General features: G+C 46.6%; 2 protein-coding genes across 3 annotated transcripts in view; both read right to left on the bottom strand.

Annotated features, from left to right (window-relative positions):
- Positions 1-5,318: 5,318 nt before the first annotated feature.
- Positions 5,319-7,340, bottom strand: GPX1 (glutathione peroxidase 1). Its single transcript, XM_014840420.3, has 2 exons — positions 6,157-7,340; positions 5,319-5,880 (listed from the first exon to the last, which is right to left on the bottom strand). Exons 1-2 carry the CDS (start codon positions 6,400-6,402, stop codon positions 5,521-5,523), a joined length of 606 nt encoding a protein of 201 aa, XP_014695906.1. The 5' UTR covers positions 6,403-7,340; the 3' UTR covers positions 5,319-5,520.
- A 447-nt stretch (positions 7,341-7,787) lies between these two features.
- RHOA (ras homolog family member A) overlaps positions 7,788-18,656 on the bottom strand; it is a 55,694-nt gene continuing 44,825 nt past the window's right edge. For both annotated transcript variants that reach the window (XM_014840421.3, XM_014840422.3), the window contains 4 exons: positions 17,992-18,149; positions 14,308-14,428; positions 9,987-10,117; positions 7,788-9,055 (listed from right to left, as the gene is read on the bottom strand). In XM_014840421.3, coding sequence (XP_014695907.1) covers positions 8,882-9,055; positions 9,987-10,117; positions 14,308-14,428; positions 17,992-18,147 — 582 coding nt within the window. In that variant the 5' untranslated portion in view covers positions 18,148-18,149 and the 3' untranslated portion in view covers positions 7,788-8,881. The remainder of the gene's footprint in view (positions 9,056-9,986; positions 10,118-14,307; positions 14,429-17,991; positions 18,150-18,656) is intronic.

Here is an 18,656-nt window from a genome sequence, read left to right as displayed (position 1 = left end):
CACCTAACTGGAGTTGGCCTTCCCATGTCACCCTTTGTCCACACTTGGCCAGCAGTCACAGAGCACATGTGGCAGTAGTCACAAATATTGGGCACCTTGTGATTAAAGGTGGCATCAGGAGAGAAATATTTTTGTTTTCTTTGTGCCTGTGCTTCCTTAACCTGCCCAGGGGACTGTGAAAAAATAAAAAGCTCTAGAAGTACATTTTAGAAGTATTAAACATCTTATCAGTGACATTATAACCTCTGTTATATAAGGATTAGGTTACTGAGGAAGGTGACAAAGGCAAAAACCTGAACCACTCTCACAGAGGGAAAGTGGGATCACCTTTCCTATGTTGGAAACTCATGCTGTTTGCTCAGATTCTGTTCTGGTTATGCCACTGTTGGTGGCCAGCCCTGCCCAGATGGGGAGTGTGGCACCCTGCACCCAGTTGTGGCCAGTGCCTTCTCTTCCTCCTCTAATTCTGTTACCATCAATGTCTTAACCATAAACAGGTATTTAGATGTTAATTGTGTGTGTGCCATTTGCACAGAGCAGATTCTCAGTAAGCATTTCTTGGATGAATTAATGAAAGAATTATCCAGATATTAATCGCTTTTTCATTTGACTAATAATCTGTTAGATGCTTACAGTCCCCACCCTCCAGGGGTTCACAGCCAATGTGGTTGGGGAAGATGTTTTCACATGTAATTATAGTGTCATGTGTTGTGTGATAAAAGTGCTACAGGAACATGGGAGGTGATGTTGCAGACACTTTGTTGGGAAAGAAACTTAAGCAACTGGTGTAGGGAGCAAAGGCATGCTTTGCTTAACATTCTCTTTGGCCTGCCTCTGGGGATGCGTGATGAGTCTGCAAAGGTATGCTCAGGGAACCAGGGCTTCTTTAGATTCACACACACACACACGTACACAGGCATAGTCACATGCTGGGGTCAGAGGAGGCTGGGGTAACAAGTGCTTTCTCTGCAGGGAGACTCACATCCTCTCCACTTGCCTTCCTGAGGAGCCAGGTGGCTTGCAGGACTGTAGGAAACCATCCACAGTGGTCTGCACATGCCCCTGGATACTGCTCGGACTCTAGGCATTTGGATAAAATGGGTCTGTTTTGTGGTGTCCTCCCCTGGCCTTGCTGGCCACCGCTTACAGTAGACCTGGGTGGGGTGATGGGGGTGGAGCTTCTGTCTGCAGAATGAATGATGGAAAGGCTGCTGGGCCCCTGCCCAGCACACCACCGTCATGTCATGTCAATCTCAATGCTTCTCGATGCAACTAACAGAATACCCACCAGCAAGTGTCCTACCTAGATGGTGATTTTTGTTTTCTCACATGACAAATCTGGAGTTGAGTTCTTGGGGAGGTCAAAGCTGAAGCACGTCAGGGCTCAGAGTTTGCTTCTGTTACCCCTAGGGCCAGGGCCCATGAGACCTCACTCCTTGGGCAAGAACCTCTCTTATCTGTGCTTGTAGCTCCCAATCCAGCAGTACCTGATGCGAGGCACATGTCTAGTAACTTGTTAACCAGCTGGAGCTGGGCTTTATCTTAGTGCCAGCCCAGATATGCACACCTCCTTGTGTGAAAGCATGCTCTTCCAGTCTCTTTGGTGATTGTAACATCAAAAACCTGCCAAATTCAGGGTACTCTGACAGGGATCCCTGCCCATTCTTTACGAATCCATGCTGTGTTCTCTTGGGGAAATCTTTAGCTAGTATTTTTTATTCAGTATTACACAAAAGTTAAAACTTGCAAGATTTATTTGGCTCATCAGTCCAGGAATGCTGCTCTGAAAATAAAGTTGCTTTAAATGTTGTTTGTGGACCTACATCGAGACAGAATAGGGAAGTCATCTGATAAAGGGCTAATTGCATAAGAAGTGCCTGACCAAATTTTATCAGATTTTTTTTCAGCTTCACTGAGGTGTAATTGACAAATAAAATTGTAAAATATTTGAAGTGTACATCATAGTGATTTGATATAGGTATACATAATTTTATCAGATTTAATGTTTGAAAAAAACAAAAGGAAAAAAAACATCATTTCTGGAAGTGCTAAAATGGAAGCTTCTGGACCTAGTTGACTAACAGCAGGGCCCATCCCTTTCACAGAAGGCCTAAATACTGCTGCCTGCTCCCAGATCAAGCAATGTCCTGCAGCCACTTCTTCCAAAGGCTAGGGCCTCAGGCAGGCTCACTGGGATTCTTTCGCTTTTACTTGTTCATTTGAGCTGCTGATACACAATGGGGTGCGGTGGGGTGCGTGTAGGTCAGAGCCAATAGCAGTTACATGGTTGAGTGATAAAGAATGTGTATGTGTGGGAGCGTTGTGTTTGTGTGTGTGTGTTTGTATGTTTTGGGGGAAGATGCCCAGTTTCTTGGGGAGGAAGATAATTTGTTAACTGGCTTTATTCTGAGTCTTCCTGAAGAAGAGAGAGTTGGAAAAGACTTTCAGTTAAGGGAAGCAGGCAGCTTGAAGTCTGAGAAGGAATATTCGCCAGCCAGAATCAGCCACATTGCGAACTCAGAAGTTCCCTTCCCTGGCAGCCAGAGGCATAAACTGAGAGGAAAAAAGAGTGGGTGAGGAGGGGTGAGTCATTAGGCAGCCTGAGGGGACAAAGTTGGAGTCAGTTTGGAAAGCCTTGGGTTCTTATCCTGGAGCCTAACCAAAGTGTGTCCTGGGGCACACTGACCCTTAATAGGAAAGAGGAGTTGAAGCAGGAAGTCTCTCCTCATGGGTTCAACTGTAGGTCACTGAGTAGAACTCTAAGTCACCAGACTTTCCAAATGAGCATCTCTAGAGGTAGGCCGTGGAACATAGGTTTGAACAAGCACCCAGGTGATTCCTGGGCACTATATGTTTAGTTCCTAGAACAGGACCTACTACATCTCTGGCACTTGGCTATCTGGCTTCAGCTCCAGCTGTCCCCCTGAAACCGCACTTGCTGAGGAATATTCAATCCACAAGCACTTGTCCCATCTAACCATTCTGTATGAATGTCCCTTCCCTCAGCTCCTTGACTCCATCCTTGTTCCTTTCAGCTGTGCCTCTCTGCCATCTGACCCAGTAGGATTGTGAATCCACAGGCTTCAGGCCTAGGTCCCCTGATCTTTTTCCTGCCACTCTTCCCAGGTGACCTTATTCTCTCCAATGGCTACTTACTCCCCCCTTGGTTAGACCTTTGTCTCCAACCCACACTCCTTTTCTGAGCTTCTTGTAACCACCTGCTCCAGATATCTTCATCTGGATGTACCATATCTGAACCTGAACACATCCCCTTCTCCCCAAACCTGCTCCCACTTGTGTTGTCCAACTGTCAATGATGCCACCTTCCCACCTCAGGCCCTGGAACACTGTAACCTCTGTCTGTCCACCCTCCATCAGTTTGTTCCTTGGGTAACTGCTTCTTGACTCCTCTTCAGCTTCAGTCACTACCTCCAGGAGGCAAGCAGGATCCTCCCTACTGGGCCAGGCCCTCTTATTTATTATCAAGGTACCCTGTACTACCTCACAGAACTAAACATGCTTTTAGTAATTATATATTCTTTCTGCCTTCCTGAGGACTGTATCCCTGTCACCCAGCAGAGCACATGGCACAGGACTGAATGATGACCACTACAGTAAGGGAGCGAGGGGCTTTTAGGGAAGAGATGTGGGATTTAAGGAGGTCACAGATGGCCTGGGGTATACTCAGATATACCCAGATGTATAGGTTGCTATTCTCCATCCCAGGAGTCAGATTTGGAGTCTACAAATGATGGTCAAAAAGCCCTGGCCCTGTTTGAATGGAAAATTTTTCTCTTTATATTAATTGACAAACATTTGCTGATATATGTCATATGCCAGGCTCTGTGGGCCCTGAGGAGATGGATAGCTGCAGTCCACCTCCTAGACTCTTACCCTCTGGGGAAGCCGACGAGATGCAATCAAGACTCTTGAGTTCTGGGCCAGCCCCATGGCCGAGTGGTTAAGTTTGTGCATTCTGCTTTGGCAGCCCAGGGTTTCACAGGTTCAGATCCTGGGCATGGACCTAGCACCACTCATCAAGCCATGCTGAGGCGGCGTCCCACGTGGCAGAGCCAGAAGGACCTACAACTAGAATATACAACTACGTACTGGGGAGCTTTGGGGAGAAGGAAAAAAAAGTTCTCAGAGCACAGGTAGGGTGGAGTCTGGTGGGGTCCAAAGGGGAAAGACAGCTCTGCCTTGATCACCTCAGAAGGGACTAAAGCACTGAGGTGGAAAGGACTTGTAGCCAGAGGGAGGTGGGCCTGTGCATAAGTTCTGATGATGGAGAGGGAGCCAAAACGGGTTCCAAGGGCCCTTCATCCCTTAATGACGTAAAGGCAGACAGAATGGGAGGGCGGAGGCAGCAATGATTCCTGCTTAGGGCTGGGGGAAAAGTTCTTGAGAGTTGGTTAAGACACAGAAGGGACTTGAGCCACCGATTTGAGCATGAATGTTAAAACCCCAGAAGCTCTGGCCCACATTCTGGACTGGATGACTCTGCCAACATGTATCTGGGTCCTTGTCTGTCTAAGCAGAAGCTGCATCCAAGCCCTGCAGAGTCCCTTGTACTGTGATAGGAAGGCTCCAGTTCTGTCTGGAAAGATTATTGACAGCAGGGCCAACAGATAGAGAGGTTGCACCTGAGTCACGCCTGAAAAGCAGCAGCTGGCCGCCAAGATATGCCCCTACCCTGAGCCTGATCGTGCAACTGCTAAGTATCGTTCAGGGCATGGTCAGAAGGGCCAGTTGTATACTCTTCTCACCCTGAATACATGAGTGGCAGCAACCAGTGAGGACAGCACTGGAGGAGATATAAGTGCTGGGCAGGAATATGCAAAGATCTAACAAAGTAATGGGAAAAGAATTTGTAATATTGCTTGAGCTTCCAACTACGTAAAATGGGCTTGTATGGGCTAACACTTGGAGAGGCCGCAGACTCTAGACTCTGAGTGTGAGAGGGAGCTTGTGGTGTTATTTTTTGTGAAGGTCATTTCATGCATAGCAAATACTCAGAAAGGAGAGGCCTGCTCCTGGGGTTAGGCAGTCAGCCCCTGATTTGTCTTCCTCTTCTTAGAATAAGGACTTTCTTTTGTAACAGGGCTTTGGGATGGCCCAACTGCATGTCCTGGCAGAGAGACAGGAGCCAGGCTTTCCACATAGGAAAGAGTGAATTCCATACACTGCAGACACAAGGATAGGAAGTTCTGGCTTGGCTAGCATAAGGGTCAAGGAATGGGGGCTTAAGCTCCCAGACCTGACAATAAGGTTAGTAGAGAAGCTTCTCCAGCTTACACTAACACAGGACACACACCCAGTTCTGCTGACTCCTGGCACTTTATTAGTGAGAAGCCGTGGTCTGGGAGAGATGAGGGTGCGATAGACAGGACCAGAGCCCATCTCGGGGGATTCTCCTTAACATCAGGCGTTCCTCATGCATGTTTAGAGGAAACGCCATCATGGATGAAATCCCCAGAGAAAAGCACTGTGACTGCCAAGCAGAGGAGTAGAGGGGGCGCCCTAGGCACAGCTGGGCCCCTGGGTCAGCAGGGCTTCGATGTCGGGCTCAATATCGATGGTTGGAAAGCGGCGGCTGTACCTGCGCACAGGCACACCGTCCGGGCCCACCAGAAACTTCTCGAAGTTCCAGGCGACATCGTTGCGGCACACTGGAGACCAGGTGATGAACTTAGGGTCGGTCATGAGCGCAGTGGCGTCGTCACTGGGGGCAGGCAGAGCCTCCCGCAGGAAGGCGAAGAGCGGGTGCGCCTGCGCACCATTCACCTCGCACTTCTCAAAGAGTGTGAAGTTGGGCTCGAACCCGCCGCCAGGTCGGACGTACTTGAGGGAATTCAGGATCTCTTCGTTCTTGGCGTTCTCCTGCGGGAGGGAAGAGGAGCTGGGACCCGGGGCCGCGAGGAAGGGAAAACTTCTAACCGCAAACAAGGAGTTTTTCGATGAGTCTCCGGGCTGTTGCTCTTCCTGCACAACCCGAGGGCCGACCTGAATCCCAGCCGTGACGAGCACCGGAGGGAAGTGGGCCGCTACCCCGCCTCTTTGCGCCCAGGACATGCAGCTGCTAGGCCCGGGGGACGCCCCGCGGGCGCTCCTAATCCCGGGTGCATGCCCACCCCCGCTCCACCCCTCCCTGCGCACCTGATGCCCGAACTGGTTGCACGGGAAGCCGAGCACGACCAGGCCGCGGGGCCCAAGGCGCCGCTGCAGCTCGTTCATCTGGGTGTAGTCCCGGACCGTTGTGCCTCAGAGCGACGCTACATTCTCAATGAGCAGCACCTTGCCACGCAGGGAGCCCAGGCTCAAGGGCTCCCCGCCGGCCAGCGGGCGCGCAGAGAAGGCGTACACCGAGCGCCGGGCGGCAGCCGCAAGCTGAGCAGCGCACATGGCTTGAGAAAGAAAGACGAACTTCGGACTCGTACAGTAGAGGACCTCGGCGGCACCTCCTTTCAACAGGCGGGCGATAGGGTCACGTGGTAAGGCACTTTTCCGGTTGCTCCTTCCCTCGGTCCCGCCTCATCCGGCCTCCGCCCACCCTCCGCGGGTGACCTGCCAGGCGGGAGGGTGCGGCCTGGCCGGATGCGGGCACCGCCCAGACCTTGCGGAGCCTCGGGCACGTCTAATCCGGCCCAGGCAGAGCAGCGTCGGCCCTGCGACAACCGCCTTGGTTACCCCACCCAAGCCCGAGCCCAAGAGGACTCTGGCTTCTCAAAGGTTCTTCAGTTAAATGTTGGGGCGTGGCCCCAGGAGACTGGCCCGCCATAGCAGCAGGCGCTGCTGGTGGCCCTCCTGCCCCATGCCATGTTACTGCTCTTGCAGTATGTTTCCTATTGTTGCCAGGTGCACTGAGTTGTGACTTGTGGTGATGGTGCACTTGGCAGCGGCTGCCAAGGCAAGTTCTCCGTGCGATGAGGCACCGTGGATCTAGGAAGGTTAAGCTGGAAGAAGGTGGGCAATGCTGGTGCAGCCAGGGCTCAGGGCTCCAAAAACCAGCTCTTTTTAAGTCATTTCCCTGCATTCTGGGGCTGCCTGGGATCTGTTAACCGCCAGGTCTCTGGTCTCTTTCCTCCTTTTACACCCTTCAGTGCAGCACTGCCCTTACACAGGTTTTCTCCAGGAGACCCTCAGGCCCTGCCCCAGCTTCCTGGCGTGGAGCCCAACAGCATGGAGGGCCCAGTGGACCCAGCTGATTTCAGGCCATCCTCTGTACCAGCCAACTTCATCTGGAGCTCAGGCCTAGAAGTAAAAGACACTGAAAATGGACAGGGAGTAAGAGGAAAACATCACACTCCCGAGATTAGCCCAGAAGAATGCTTGGAGCGCCCCTCATGTACTTGGATGTGACACAAGATAATCGTTTCCACTTTTTTTTTGAAGATTAGCCCTGAGCTAACATCTGCCACCAATCCTCCTTTTTTTGCTGAAGAAGACTGGCCCTGAGCTAACATCTGTGCCCATCTTCCTCTACTTTATATGTGGGATGCCTGCCACAGCATAGCTTGCCAAGCGGTGCCATGTCCGCACCTGGGATCCGAACCGGTGAACCCCGGGCCACTGAAGTGGAATGTGCGAACTTAACTGCTGCGCCACCGGGCGGGCCCTCATTTCCACATTCTTAGCAAGAGCCAGGTTACTGGGGGTGGTGGGAGTGGGGTGGGGGGATGACAAGATTATTCTGCACCCTGAAGGAACCTTCCAAGGTGTGCTAGCCTGAGTCCATCCTCCCACTCCCAGCCCTGGAGAGAGCAACACAAACACCAGCATACAGGAAGTTTAGAAAACTGCCTTTATTCTATTAGTAGTTGGAAAAATTAACTGGTACAGAAAAAAAGTTTTAGTCAGCTGGAGAGAAGAGAGAAACTGAGGGCCAACCAAGAGAACTGGTGGCTGCTCTGGGGCGGTGGGGGGGCAGGGAACCTGGATACAGTAAGGAGAAAGAGCACTGTGAACTAGAGCCAGACCCTGCAGTCCAGGTGAGGCAGGTTATGCCACCTTCTGAAGTGTCTAAGTGCCTGAGGCATGAAACCAAATTCCTATTTACTTAGCCCAGCTCTGGGGAGGGGGGAACTGGGAATATGAGGGGCCGAAAATGGGTGATATGGCCGTCTTTTATCAGAGAAACTGACAGAACGGGAATTTTAAAAATGAATTTTCCATCTGACTTTATTTTCAAATACACTTCCTTTTTTAAAAAACCAATACACTTTCTGCAGGGATGACAAATAGTATTAGGAAATCCAATTATACAAAAAATACTACATCTAATCTGGGGTAGATATATTTATTTTTGGTAACATACATTAAGTGGCACTAATTACACAGTAACTATAAGGTAACTAACATGAAACCACAGAACTGTAACTTTGCCATAGCTGCTCACGGACTTGGGCCTTTCTGGCTGAGCACATTTTCAAAAAACTGGATGCCCACTCCAGAGCTATGCAATGAAATCTGTTAAGGAGTAAAGCTCTGAAGTGGTGACTCACCAGAGTACCTTGCAGCTGACAGATGACAGTCAGGACATGTTAGTTATAAAGTAGTTACAGCCTAATTCACAAAAGTTACCAACTGTTTCTCTTTCTAGAAAGAAGCAAAAAGTTAAGAAATTCCTTGAATTAGCGCCTGGTGTGTCAGGTGGGATGCAGAGGAGGGCTGTTAGAGCGGTGTCAGAAGGACCCCAGAGGGTCAGGTGGGTTGGACATCATTAATAATCATGGTTGGCTTCTAAATACTCGTAGCAAGATGACTTCTGATTTGTAATCTTAGGTAAATTATAGATAAATGGAAAAGGCCAGTAATCATACACTAAGATTAATAAACAGCACTTCAAAAGTAACCGCATGAGGGCTGTGCTCGCAGCAGGGTTTCACAAGACAAGGCACCCAGATTTTTTCTTCCCACGTCTGGCTTGGAGAGCAGCTCTCGTGGCCATTTCAAAAACCTCCCTCACTCCATCTTTGGTCTTTGCTGAACACTCCATGTACCCAAAAGCACCAATCCTGTTTGCCATATCTCTGCCTTCTTCTGGTTTTACCGGCTCCTAGCAAAGAGAAAAAGAGTGCTTTCAGTTAACAGTGTTACAAACCGTAAATAGGTGTCGAGTTCTCTCAAATTCAGCTAAAAGACTTCTTTTCAAAGCTGCCAAACTCCCAGATTTGAGTTGTCTTATCAAACTCATATGCAGTAACCCCCCAACCCCCAATATAAAGTCCCTATCAAATGAGCTCTTCTCTGGGAGATAAAGAGAAAGAAGGTTGAGGCCAGAACCTCTGGAAGGTTAAGCCCCTGGAGGGTTAAGGAGGGAATTAAGGACAAAATTACTCAAACTGTCGATACAGGGTAAGCCCCTGGGTCTTCTTATAGTTAGCTTCACAGAGGACTTAATGCTCATGGAAGGAAATAGATCCTGACCTTAACATTCAGACAGAGAAACTTTACTGGGAGAACATGGACTGAAGACCTCAAGGCACTCCTGCAATGGGGAAGTCCTGCCATTGGGTCACCTGGCTTCTCAGAAGCCAAGATGCCACCTCCATCATCACTTTTATAAAGCCATCAGGGCTCTCTCTCTGGACTCCTTGCCCTCAGGATTTCCCAATCCTTCAGCTGCCACCAATTCATCTTTGGCCTCATATATACCAAGGTAGTAAGTGGAGGGGGAAATCAAGAGCTTGTTAAAGTTCCTACTTCTGGAGCCTTGACTACTGCTGTGAAGGTCCCTTCTTAGGCAGGCAATCCTTGGGGATATAGCAATACCTCATAGGAGAGCTTCTGCCTCATAGTAGGGAGTCTTAGGGATCCTCTGTGCAGGTGCCAGTGAATCAGGGCTGGATGGACAGAAAGAGGGTTCTGGGACTCTCTCTGAAATAGCCTGGCCTATGAGGATTTCTGCTGGGCTCCCTGAACCTCCAACCTTGGACCCAAGTTCAAGAATGCGAGAGGAAAGCAGAGCCCCGCCCCTAAGACCATGCCTGCTTCATCTTGGCTAGCTCCCGCCTTGTGTGCTCATCATTCCGAAGATCCTTCTTGTTTCCAACCAGGATGATGGGCACGTTGGGACAGAAATGCTTGACTTCAGGAGTCCATTTTTCTGGGATGTTTTCTGAAAGAAGCAAAATGCACATAATTTGGGGATACAAACAATTCTAGCTTGAAGAATCTCCAAGAGCCTTAGTTAAATTGCAAAGAAACTACTTCAGAAGTATGCTGGACATTTAATGGAATTTTACTAGTTTCGAAACTACAGAAAAAGGCAAAATCTAACCCCCTTTCCTTAAGCACAGAATCACCAACTTTTCTCAGTCCCACCAAGGAGCTCAGCTCTTCTGGAGGTGGGCAGGCAAAGGCTCTAGAGGAGCAAAGGATCCAGAACACAGGGTGGCTCTGCGGTGGTGCCACCTATCCCGTGGAAGGAGGCACCCCATGGGCCATCCCTGTCACTGCTGGCAGATGATTCTGACCACAGCTTACAGAAGGAGTCCTCATACAGGGCTGGCCCAGGGTCCATATGTTGTCTCTACACCTTGCTCATAGACCCTGAGCATGACCCCCACCCTGTGAGTTACTGGTATTTCAAATGGCTCAAGTGACTTTTGAAAATACGTGATAACCAGCTGTAGCTTCTTGCCAATACTGTACTAATTTAGAAAGGTTGTATTTACATTGTGGCAGACGTGCGGCCCAGGTTCAACCTCCTACACCTTTTGAGCATCTCATTATCAGGGATGATTTTATAAAATGGGTATAACAGTAATACCTACTTTACATAGGGTTATTTTGAGTCAATGCATACAAAGTACTTAGTACAACATCATTTAAATGGTACTGACTGTAATTTGAGATTGTATTTTAGAAGTAAACTGTTCACTCTGATGGCAAGACAAATTAACAAAAGGCAGGAGTTACTTAGACTATGGAAAGATGCTCTGTCTTCTGGGAGAAGGACCACATCAGGTAGAGATGCTACAAGAGTGAGGTCAGGAAACTCTCATATAATTCAATGCTGCACTCTTCACCACACAAGATGGACACTTGACTGCTTCTTTCTTCCTTTGCTACAGCAGCTAGAGTTGATTCTATCAATAATGTGATAACTTGAAACTCAAAGCCTTATTCTGGAACAAAGAGGTTCCCAAGAAGTGCAGCACCCCAGTCTTCAGAGCAATAAAGAGAAAAGGGCCAGCACAGTTAATGGTGAAGCCCAATAGCTTCAGTGCTGAACCCTGCTCTCTCCTCTGCACCCCATGGTTAGTTTTCAGTTCAGCTGCAATAGTGATCACTTTAAAAGGTGAGTGAGATCACACTGCTCTCTTATTCAAACCTCCCAAGAGCTCCCATCTCACTCATGATGAAAGAAGTCCACACCATTAACCACATGCCTCTGCAACCCTCACTCCCAGCCCCTCTGCTACAGCTACATTGGATTCCTTCCTTCCTCTTCCTGCCTCAGTAACTTTGCACCTGCTAATCCTCCTGCCTGGAAAGCTCTTTTGCTAGATATCTGTATTGGCCTCCCTCAGGTCTCTGCTCAGAAGTCACCTTTTTAGTGAGGTTCTTGACCATCTTATGGTCATGCTCTAAAACAGCATACCCATGGCCTATTTCCATACTCACTTCTACAAATGTTATTTGTATCATATCTTGCTATTGGATTTACTGGGGTTTTTTTTGTTTTGTTTTACTTTTGTCTTTCCTCTTTTGTCCCCCTTCACCTAGAAGTTCCTTAAGTAGGTGCTCAATAATTATCTGCTGAATATATGAAATGATTACTCCAAGAGCTGCCCCCCCATCCTCTGGAATTCAGGACACATTATAAATAAAAATGAATTGCTTCTGTCTTATCTTCACTTTTCACGAATAATTTTAGAACTTAATTTTTTAGTTTTTAATTTGGTGATGGCAATCACCTATAATCTGTCCCATCCCAGAAGTAATCTGATATCAGGGCACATGACTGTATACGGATTTACAGTGGGGTTTTTTGGGGGCCTTTGAGAATTCCAGAAAGCTAGAGAAAAGGAATCCTCATCATCTAGATCAGGGGTCAGCAAATAAAATCTTGCCTGTCTAATTTTTTTGGTAAGTCTATTTTTGCAAATAAAGTTTTACTGGAATACATCCAAGTTCATTCATTTATATATTTTCTATGGCTGCTTTTGTGCTAAACAGTAGAGTGAGTAGCTCTGGCAAAATTCAGCGGTTGCAACAGAGAACACATGGCCAACATAGCCTAAAATATTTACTATTTGGCCTTTTACAGAAGTTTGTGGACCCCAGATCTGAACTAGAACTAGACTCTAGACCAACTGCCAGTGAGACAGCAGAGGCTCCAAAAAGTAAACTATCATCACAGGGTTGGCTGGCAGCAGGACTGAAACTTGCACACCAACATTCTGATTCCTGATTAAACTTGTTATCCTACACCTAGACTCCGGGCCATGGTCTAACATCCAACCAGGTAAAAACAAAGTCCACCATTAGGTTGACAACTAGCTTTTCATTTTCTTTTTTTTTTTTAAGATTTTATTTTTCCTTTTTCTCCACAAAGCCGCCCGGTACATAGTTGTGCATTTTTAGTTGTGGGTCCTTCTAGTTGTGGCATGTGGACGCCTCCTCAGTATGGCCTGACAAGCGGTGCCATGTCCATGCCCAGGATTCGAACCAGCGAAACCCTGGGCCTCCGAAGCAGTGCGCCCGAACTTAACGACTCGGCCACACGGCCGGCCTCTCAGTTTCTTGATAGATGCTTTTGAGTTCCCATGACACATTTTACTGGGGCAAACTACTGGTGGGATTCTCCCCCACTCCCTAGCCAAGATAACAAAACTTTTAAAAGGCCCTTAGTAAAACCAAGCTAGCTCAGTCAGCTCAGCAAAGGGGACCCAGCTACCTATCACACTCCTGCAATGACCTCCAGTGAAGGCACAGCATCCTCCAACATTAGACCCTATCCCTGGATGTGTTTCTACTTCAGAGACAGAGATCACTCTCTCTTGCCTGTTTATTGTCTACCTCTGCTCTCCTTCCCTAGGGTCTGCCCTCTGGGGAAGAGGCCAGCAAGAAATAATTCTTGGCTAGTAAACAGACGGAGGTCAAAAGCTAAAGACCTCCTTTCAAGACTAGGAGACCTGTTCTTAAAAGAAAAAAGTGAGACTGAAGAACAATAACTTTTTGCTCTAAAGGCATTTCTGTCCCTATGGTATTTATACCTTGGATGATGAGGCAAAGGACACACAGTCTTCCTCATTCCCCTAGGATTTAGGAAAAGTCCATAATATGTCAGAGAGGAGGGTGTTACATGGTTCCATTTTTCTCTGTGGCCTAAAGCTCTGCCCCAACCTCCAGTGCCTTCCAAAAGCCCCACAAAGGAAGCCAGATAAGTTTGAAAACCATAACTAAACCACAACTGTTGAGAAAATGACCGAAGTAAACTAACGGCAGAGAGTACCCACTCTTGTCTCAGTCCTGGGAGACACTGCAGGGAGTTGGGGTTAATCTCAGCTTGGTTCCTTGGGCAAGTGTTCAAAGACTCAGAGCATCCCCAGTATTGTCATTAAAGTGAGTACAAACATGACAAAAAAAGTGGTCACTCTAATCCTAACTCCACAATATAAGCCCATGCCACCAGCAAGCCCTCAAAGGTTGTCTGTGTTAATGATGACAATATCCTTGGCCCATCTGCTGCCCTGTAAAGATAGAGCACTGCAGAATCAAGTGGGACATTTCATCATCTTCAGCACAAACTGAAAGCAAGTTCTCTTTCAGGCCTTGGTGCCTTGTTATGCAGTGTGAGGTCAGCATTATTCAGTCTTTTTCTGAAGGAATGTGGCTTCTGAAACATGTGACCAACTGAAGTAGTGGAATGGTCAGGTTCAAGTCTCTATTAGCTAAGACACTTTAGAAAAGAGCTAAAATAGAGCTTTAATAACACTACCAGGAAACAATAAATCACCAGTCTAGATGTTGGGAGGCAGCAGGCTCAATATGAAGTATTGAAAAAAGGTGTGGGCACCCAAAAAAGCCTTCCCCAAATCTTAGTCTGAAAGATGGCTTTGTATTTGGAATCCACCTACATTACAAAGTGGACACAGAAGCCATGGGAGACCTAGGCTGAGAAGGGGCCCAGAGCCCAGGGTCCACAGTCCCAAGGCTCTAGGACTATGGTCACTGATGACTCCTTCTCTGAAGCTTATGTCTGCTTTTTAGCCACCTGATGCCCAGAAAGGACCTGAGAAACCACAGGTCAGCCAGGCACACAGGCAGTGACAAACACCAGGCTGCAGGGCTACTCACCTAAACTATCAGGGCTGTCAATGGAGAAACACATCAGTATAACATCGGTGTCTGGGTAGGAGAGAGGCCTCAAGCGATCATAATCTTCCTGCCCAGCTGTGTCCCACAAAGCTAACTCTACCTGCAATAGAAAAAAATAAACACAAGAGTCCAGGGTTAATTCCACTATTCACTTTCAGAAGTGACGCTTACCACGGTCCCTTCTAATGGCAGACTGTCTGAAAGAGTAAAACACAAGACTTCACAATTATTAGAATCAAACCTGAAGATGGAGGGTGTATTTCAATTGTTTTAGGTTGAAATTTCTCAAAATTGCAAATTTTATAAACAGATACTAGAACTCAATAAAGTGCATAATTCAAAATGTCAAGTCAAAAGTAACTTTATAGCTTATAACAAGTATTTAATTATAAATAACATTCCACATAGGAAAGGAAGGATGAACAAGAGGGGAACTCAAACTGTAAATAACATTCCACCAGGTGTACAAGACAGGGAAAAACTAGACCAAGTGATTTTTCCTAATACAATCTCCCTTAACCATTTCCTTATTTGGTCTCGTCATTCTGCTCCAATGTGGAAACATGGAGACAAGACTGTATTTAAGTTGGTGGGTAAGAAAAGATACCATACTGGGTGTCAGGCAAGGTCTGAGCTGATAGGAAAAGCCTCTAGCTCTGCCTTTACTGCTCAAAAAATGTCTAAATGGCTGAATGAAAAGATCACATAGGTATTAGGGTATTCCTTTCAAACCTGGGAACCTACTCACCTTCCTGTAGTAGGAGGGCAAACTGATGCCTGGGCTCTGGACATAGGTCCTCTTTCACACAATCCAGCCCTGCAGCCAACTCTGTCACTTCTTCTTACAACCAGAGTGGATTTTTTAACACCCTTTGCGGCCCAAGAAGCTCTCCCTCCAATACTTGGAATACCCTTCTTCTCCTAGCACCTTCACAACCCATATTGCAGAGTTTCTAAATATCATTGCTTCTTAAAGGTGATGGCTAGTTATCTCTTCCACCTGCAACCTCTGCCCCGGGATGCGTCACCTACAACCTCTACAAGGCCCACTGCACTTCTGTCATGCACACACACCATCAGCTTGGTATGTGTATCTATGACATATTGATGCCCAATCCTCACAACCGCTCTGACCTCAAAACGGTACAGCTCATTCACTCTGCCAAATCCCACTCCCCTGGCCCCTCCACACCTCATGAGTGTTCAGTAAGACACATCCAACCCTGATTATCTCCTGATAAATGGTTCCATTCCAGGGTACCGGGCCTGTATCATGTCAGAATGGGCCTTTCCATTTTTGGTAGGCCTTATTCCCAGGACCATGATCACCTAGAATCTTGGACAGTTCCCTAGGCTCTGTTAGTACATACTCACGAACATTCCCAGGCAGCGCCCCCTCCCACCTTGGGGCTACAAAGTTGCTCTGAGATAGGCAGCTAGGCCATGATACTCTATTCCACATCAAGCACCTTTATTTCAGGGTTTCTCTCCCTGGGTGAGGGGGCTCCCCTATCTTGCCAAGGTCAGGCATGTTCAAAGCTGGCAGCACAAGAAAGATACTCAGAGACCATTACTCAAGGTTTTAAGACAAGGTCCCTAAATTTCTTATGGGTAAGATCCTGGTTGTTCCAAGACCTCCATGCACAGACGATGCTTCCAGAAGCCATTACTGCCCCTAAAACATATGTACTGCCACAGGTGGAAAAGACTTTTCCAACTGATGGTCACAGACACAGAGTAACCAACAGCTGCTCTCTCTGGAGGGAATGGCAGGATAAAACCAGCAATATATATCACCAGGCTTTTGAGAAATGTGCTATGAAAACATCAATCTGATCCTGCTTCCCTTAAGCTGCTGAGTCTTTCCGTGTATGTGCGGCAATCTAAGTTAGACAAGAGGGCCGTTATGTGACAGCAGGCCCAAAGATCTCAGCACATTTCCACCCAGTTTATCACAAGTGGGCCCTATCTCTACACAAAACCAGTCGTCTTCTTTTTTTAACTTTTTTTTTTTTTTTTGAGGAAGATTAGCCCTGAGCTAACATCTGCTGCCAATCCTCCTCTTTTTGCTGAGGAACACTGGCCCTGAGCTAACATCCATGCCCATCTTCCTCTATTTTATGTGGAACACCTGTCACAGCATGGCTTGACAAAGTGGTGCATAGGTCCGCACCCAGGATCCAAACCAGTGAACCATGGGCCGCTGAAGTAAAACATGCAAACTTAACCACTGCACCACCGGGCCGGCCCAAAAAAACAGTCTTTTTACCAGGCCCACAGAAACACCTTTATCCAAGCATCCATGCAGAGAACTGACTGAAGTTGAACTGGCAACACTCTGTACTGGCCCACCTGCAGGGTAGGATCCAGACAAAGTTCTGTTAGGCTGGAATTTACTGTTTTGTTTTTTCATCCATTCTTGGCCAAAACGGTGCCTTGGGGTTCCTAATGGTACATGAGAGCAATCATTGTGGCCCACATTACAATCGGATCAAATGCACTACAAACTGTAAAAAGGGGGTTTTCAGTATGCTATTGTTTAGCCCGATTTGTAAAGCGCTTTGGTGCTTCCAAATGCTTTCAGCTACTTCACAGAACCCTGATGTGACCTTTAGAGTTTTAACCACTTTACAAATGAACGCAGATCAAAGGTTAGGAAGCTTACTCATGGTCACAGAACTATCAGGACACCCTATAATGAGGAACGCTACAATTCCAAGCAGCTGGCCTAATGTGTTTTCCATCCATGGTGCCACAAACTGAGGCTAGGTAACACTGGGACAGAAAGGGATAGTAGAAAAAGCAAGAAAATGAGAAAGGAGAAAGAAGATGGAATTATGGAAGCCAATAAATTAGATGCTAGCAGCGTGAGACATGTGACTGAATGCCCAAGAGGACTGTGTCTGTTGGAGAAGAGCCCTTGTTCTAGCTTTTCTTTTCGGCTGACCCATCTGCAACGGGAATCTCATTCCTCTTCAAAAGATGTATAGGAAGCTGGGTGAGATACTATTTTGACAATAAAAGGGACCAGAAGATAAAAAAACATGTACTCTAATTCCAGAAGAGCTTTACCCCAGTCTTGCCAGTGGGCTTTAGGACAGATACACGAAAATACGGTCCTCAGTGCCAATGACAGGTAATTGAAACAACTGTGGCAGCCTGTTTACGTTCAAGTCAAAACACATTTTAAAAAATTAAATATGAGGATGTTGTTTAAATGTCACACTACTGGTGGTATAGACCAGTATAACCCTTTGAGAAGCATAATCAATAAGGACCTCTTGACCTAATAATCTCATACTTCAGCACTTATTGAAATACTAAGAATAAAAAAAGTCCATCCATACAAAGGGGTTCATTTTAGCATTATCCATTTGGCAACAAACTAAATTTCGAATATAAATAAAGTTGAAAAGAACATATATGCTAAGGCTTCCTCATGTGAAATACATATGAACGTGGACAAAGTCTAGATGATAATTAAAAATGAACAAAGTTGGGCTAAGATGGCAGGAAGCATGAAGAAAATGGATTTCTTATTCTAACATTTTTGTTATTGTTCTAGTGTACACTGAAGAGACAAAAAGGCCCCCAATTCTCTACAGGCTCTATGAATAGCTTAACATGCAAAATAGTACCAGTTGCTATGGAAAGTGGACTTACCTGCTTCCCATCCACTTCGATATCTGCCACATAGTTCTCAAACACCGTGGGTACATACACCTCTGGGAACTGGTCCTTGCTAAAGACGATGAGCAAGCAAGTCTTGCCACAGGCTCCATCACCAACAATCACGAGTTTCTTCCTGATGGCAGCCATTGCTGAAAGGTAAGACAAGGGTGTTATCTAGAATGTACAAGAAGCCATAACAGATTCAGGCTATGACGAACTTTTCTCATCATGGGGCCTAAGGCTCTATTAGCAAACCCAAATACAAATTGCTAGTATATCTTTCCACTTGGCACCAAAAGGTCATACCAGAAACCTATAACTAACATTATACTTAATGGTGAAAACCCTAGAAACTTTCCTTCAAGATCAGGAACAAAACAAGGATGTCTACTCGTGCTGCTTCTATCCAACATGATACTGGAAGTTCTAGCCAGGGCAATTAGGCAAGAAAATGAAATAAAAGACACTCACATTAGAAAGGAAGAATTAAAACTATCTTAATTCACAGATGGAATTCGAAGATAGGTGGAAAATCCTAAAGAATCCGCTAAAAAACTATGAACTAATTAATAAATTCAGCAAAGTTGTAGGATACAAGGTGAACATATAAAAATCAAACTGTATTTCTATACCTTAGCAACAACAAATTGAAAAAA

This window comes from Equus asinus, chromosome 21 (genome assembly GCF_041296235.1).
Source record: "Equus asinus isolate D_3611 breed Donkey chromosome 21, EquAss-T2T_v2, whole genome shotgun sequence".
Taxonomy (NCBI): domain Eukaryota; kingdom Metazoa; phylum Chordata; class Mammalia; order Perissodactyla; family Equidae; genus Equus; species Equus asinus.
Note: the sequence above shows the minus strand (reverse complement) of the source record. Positions and strands in the feature narration are given on the sequence as shown.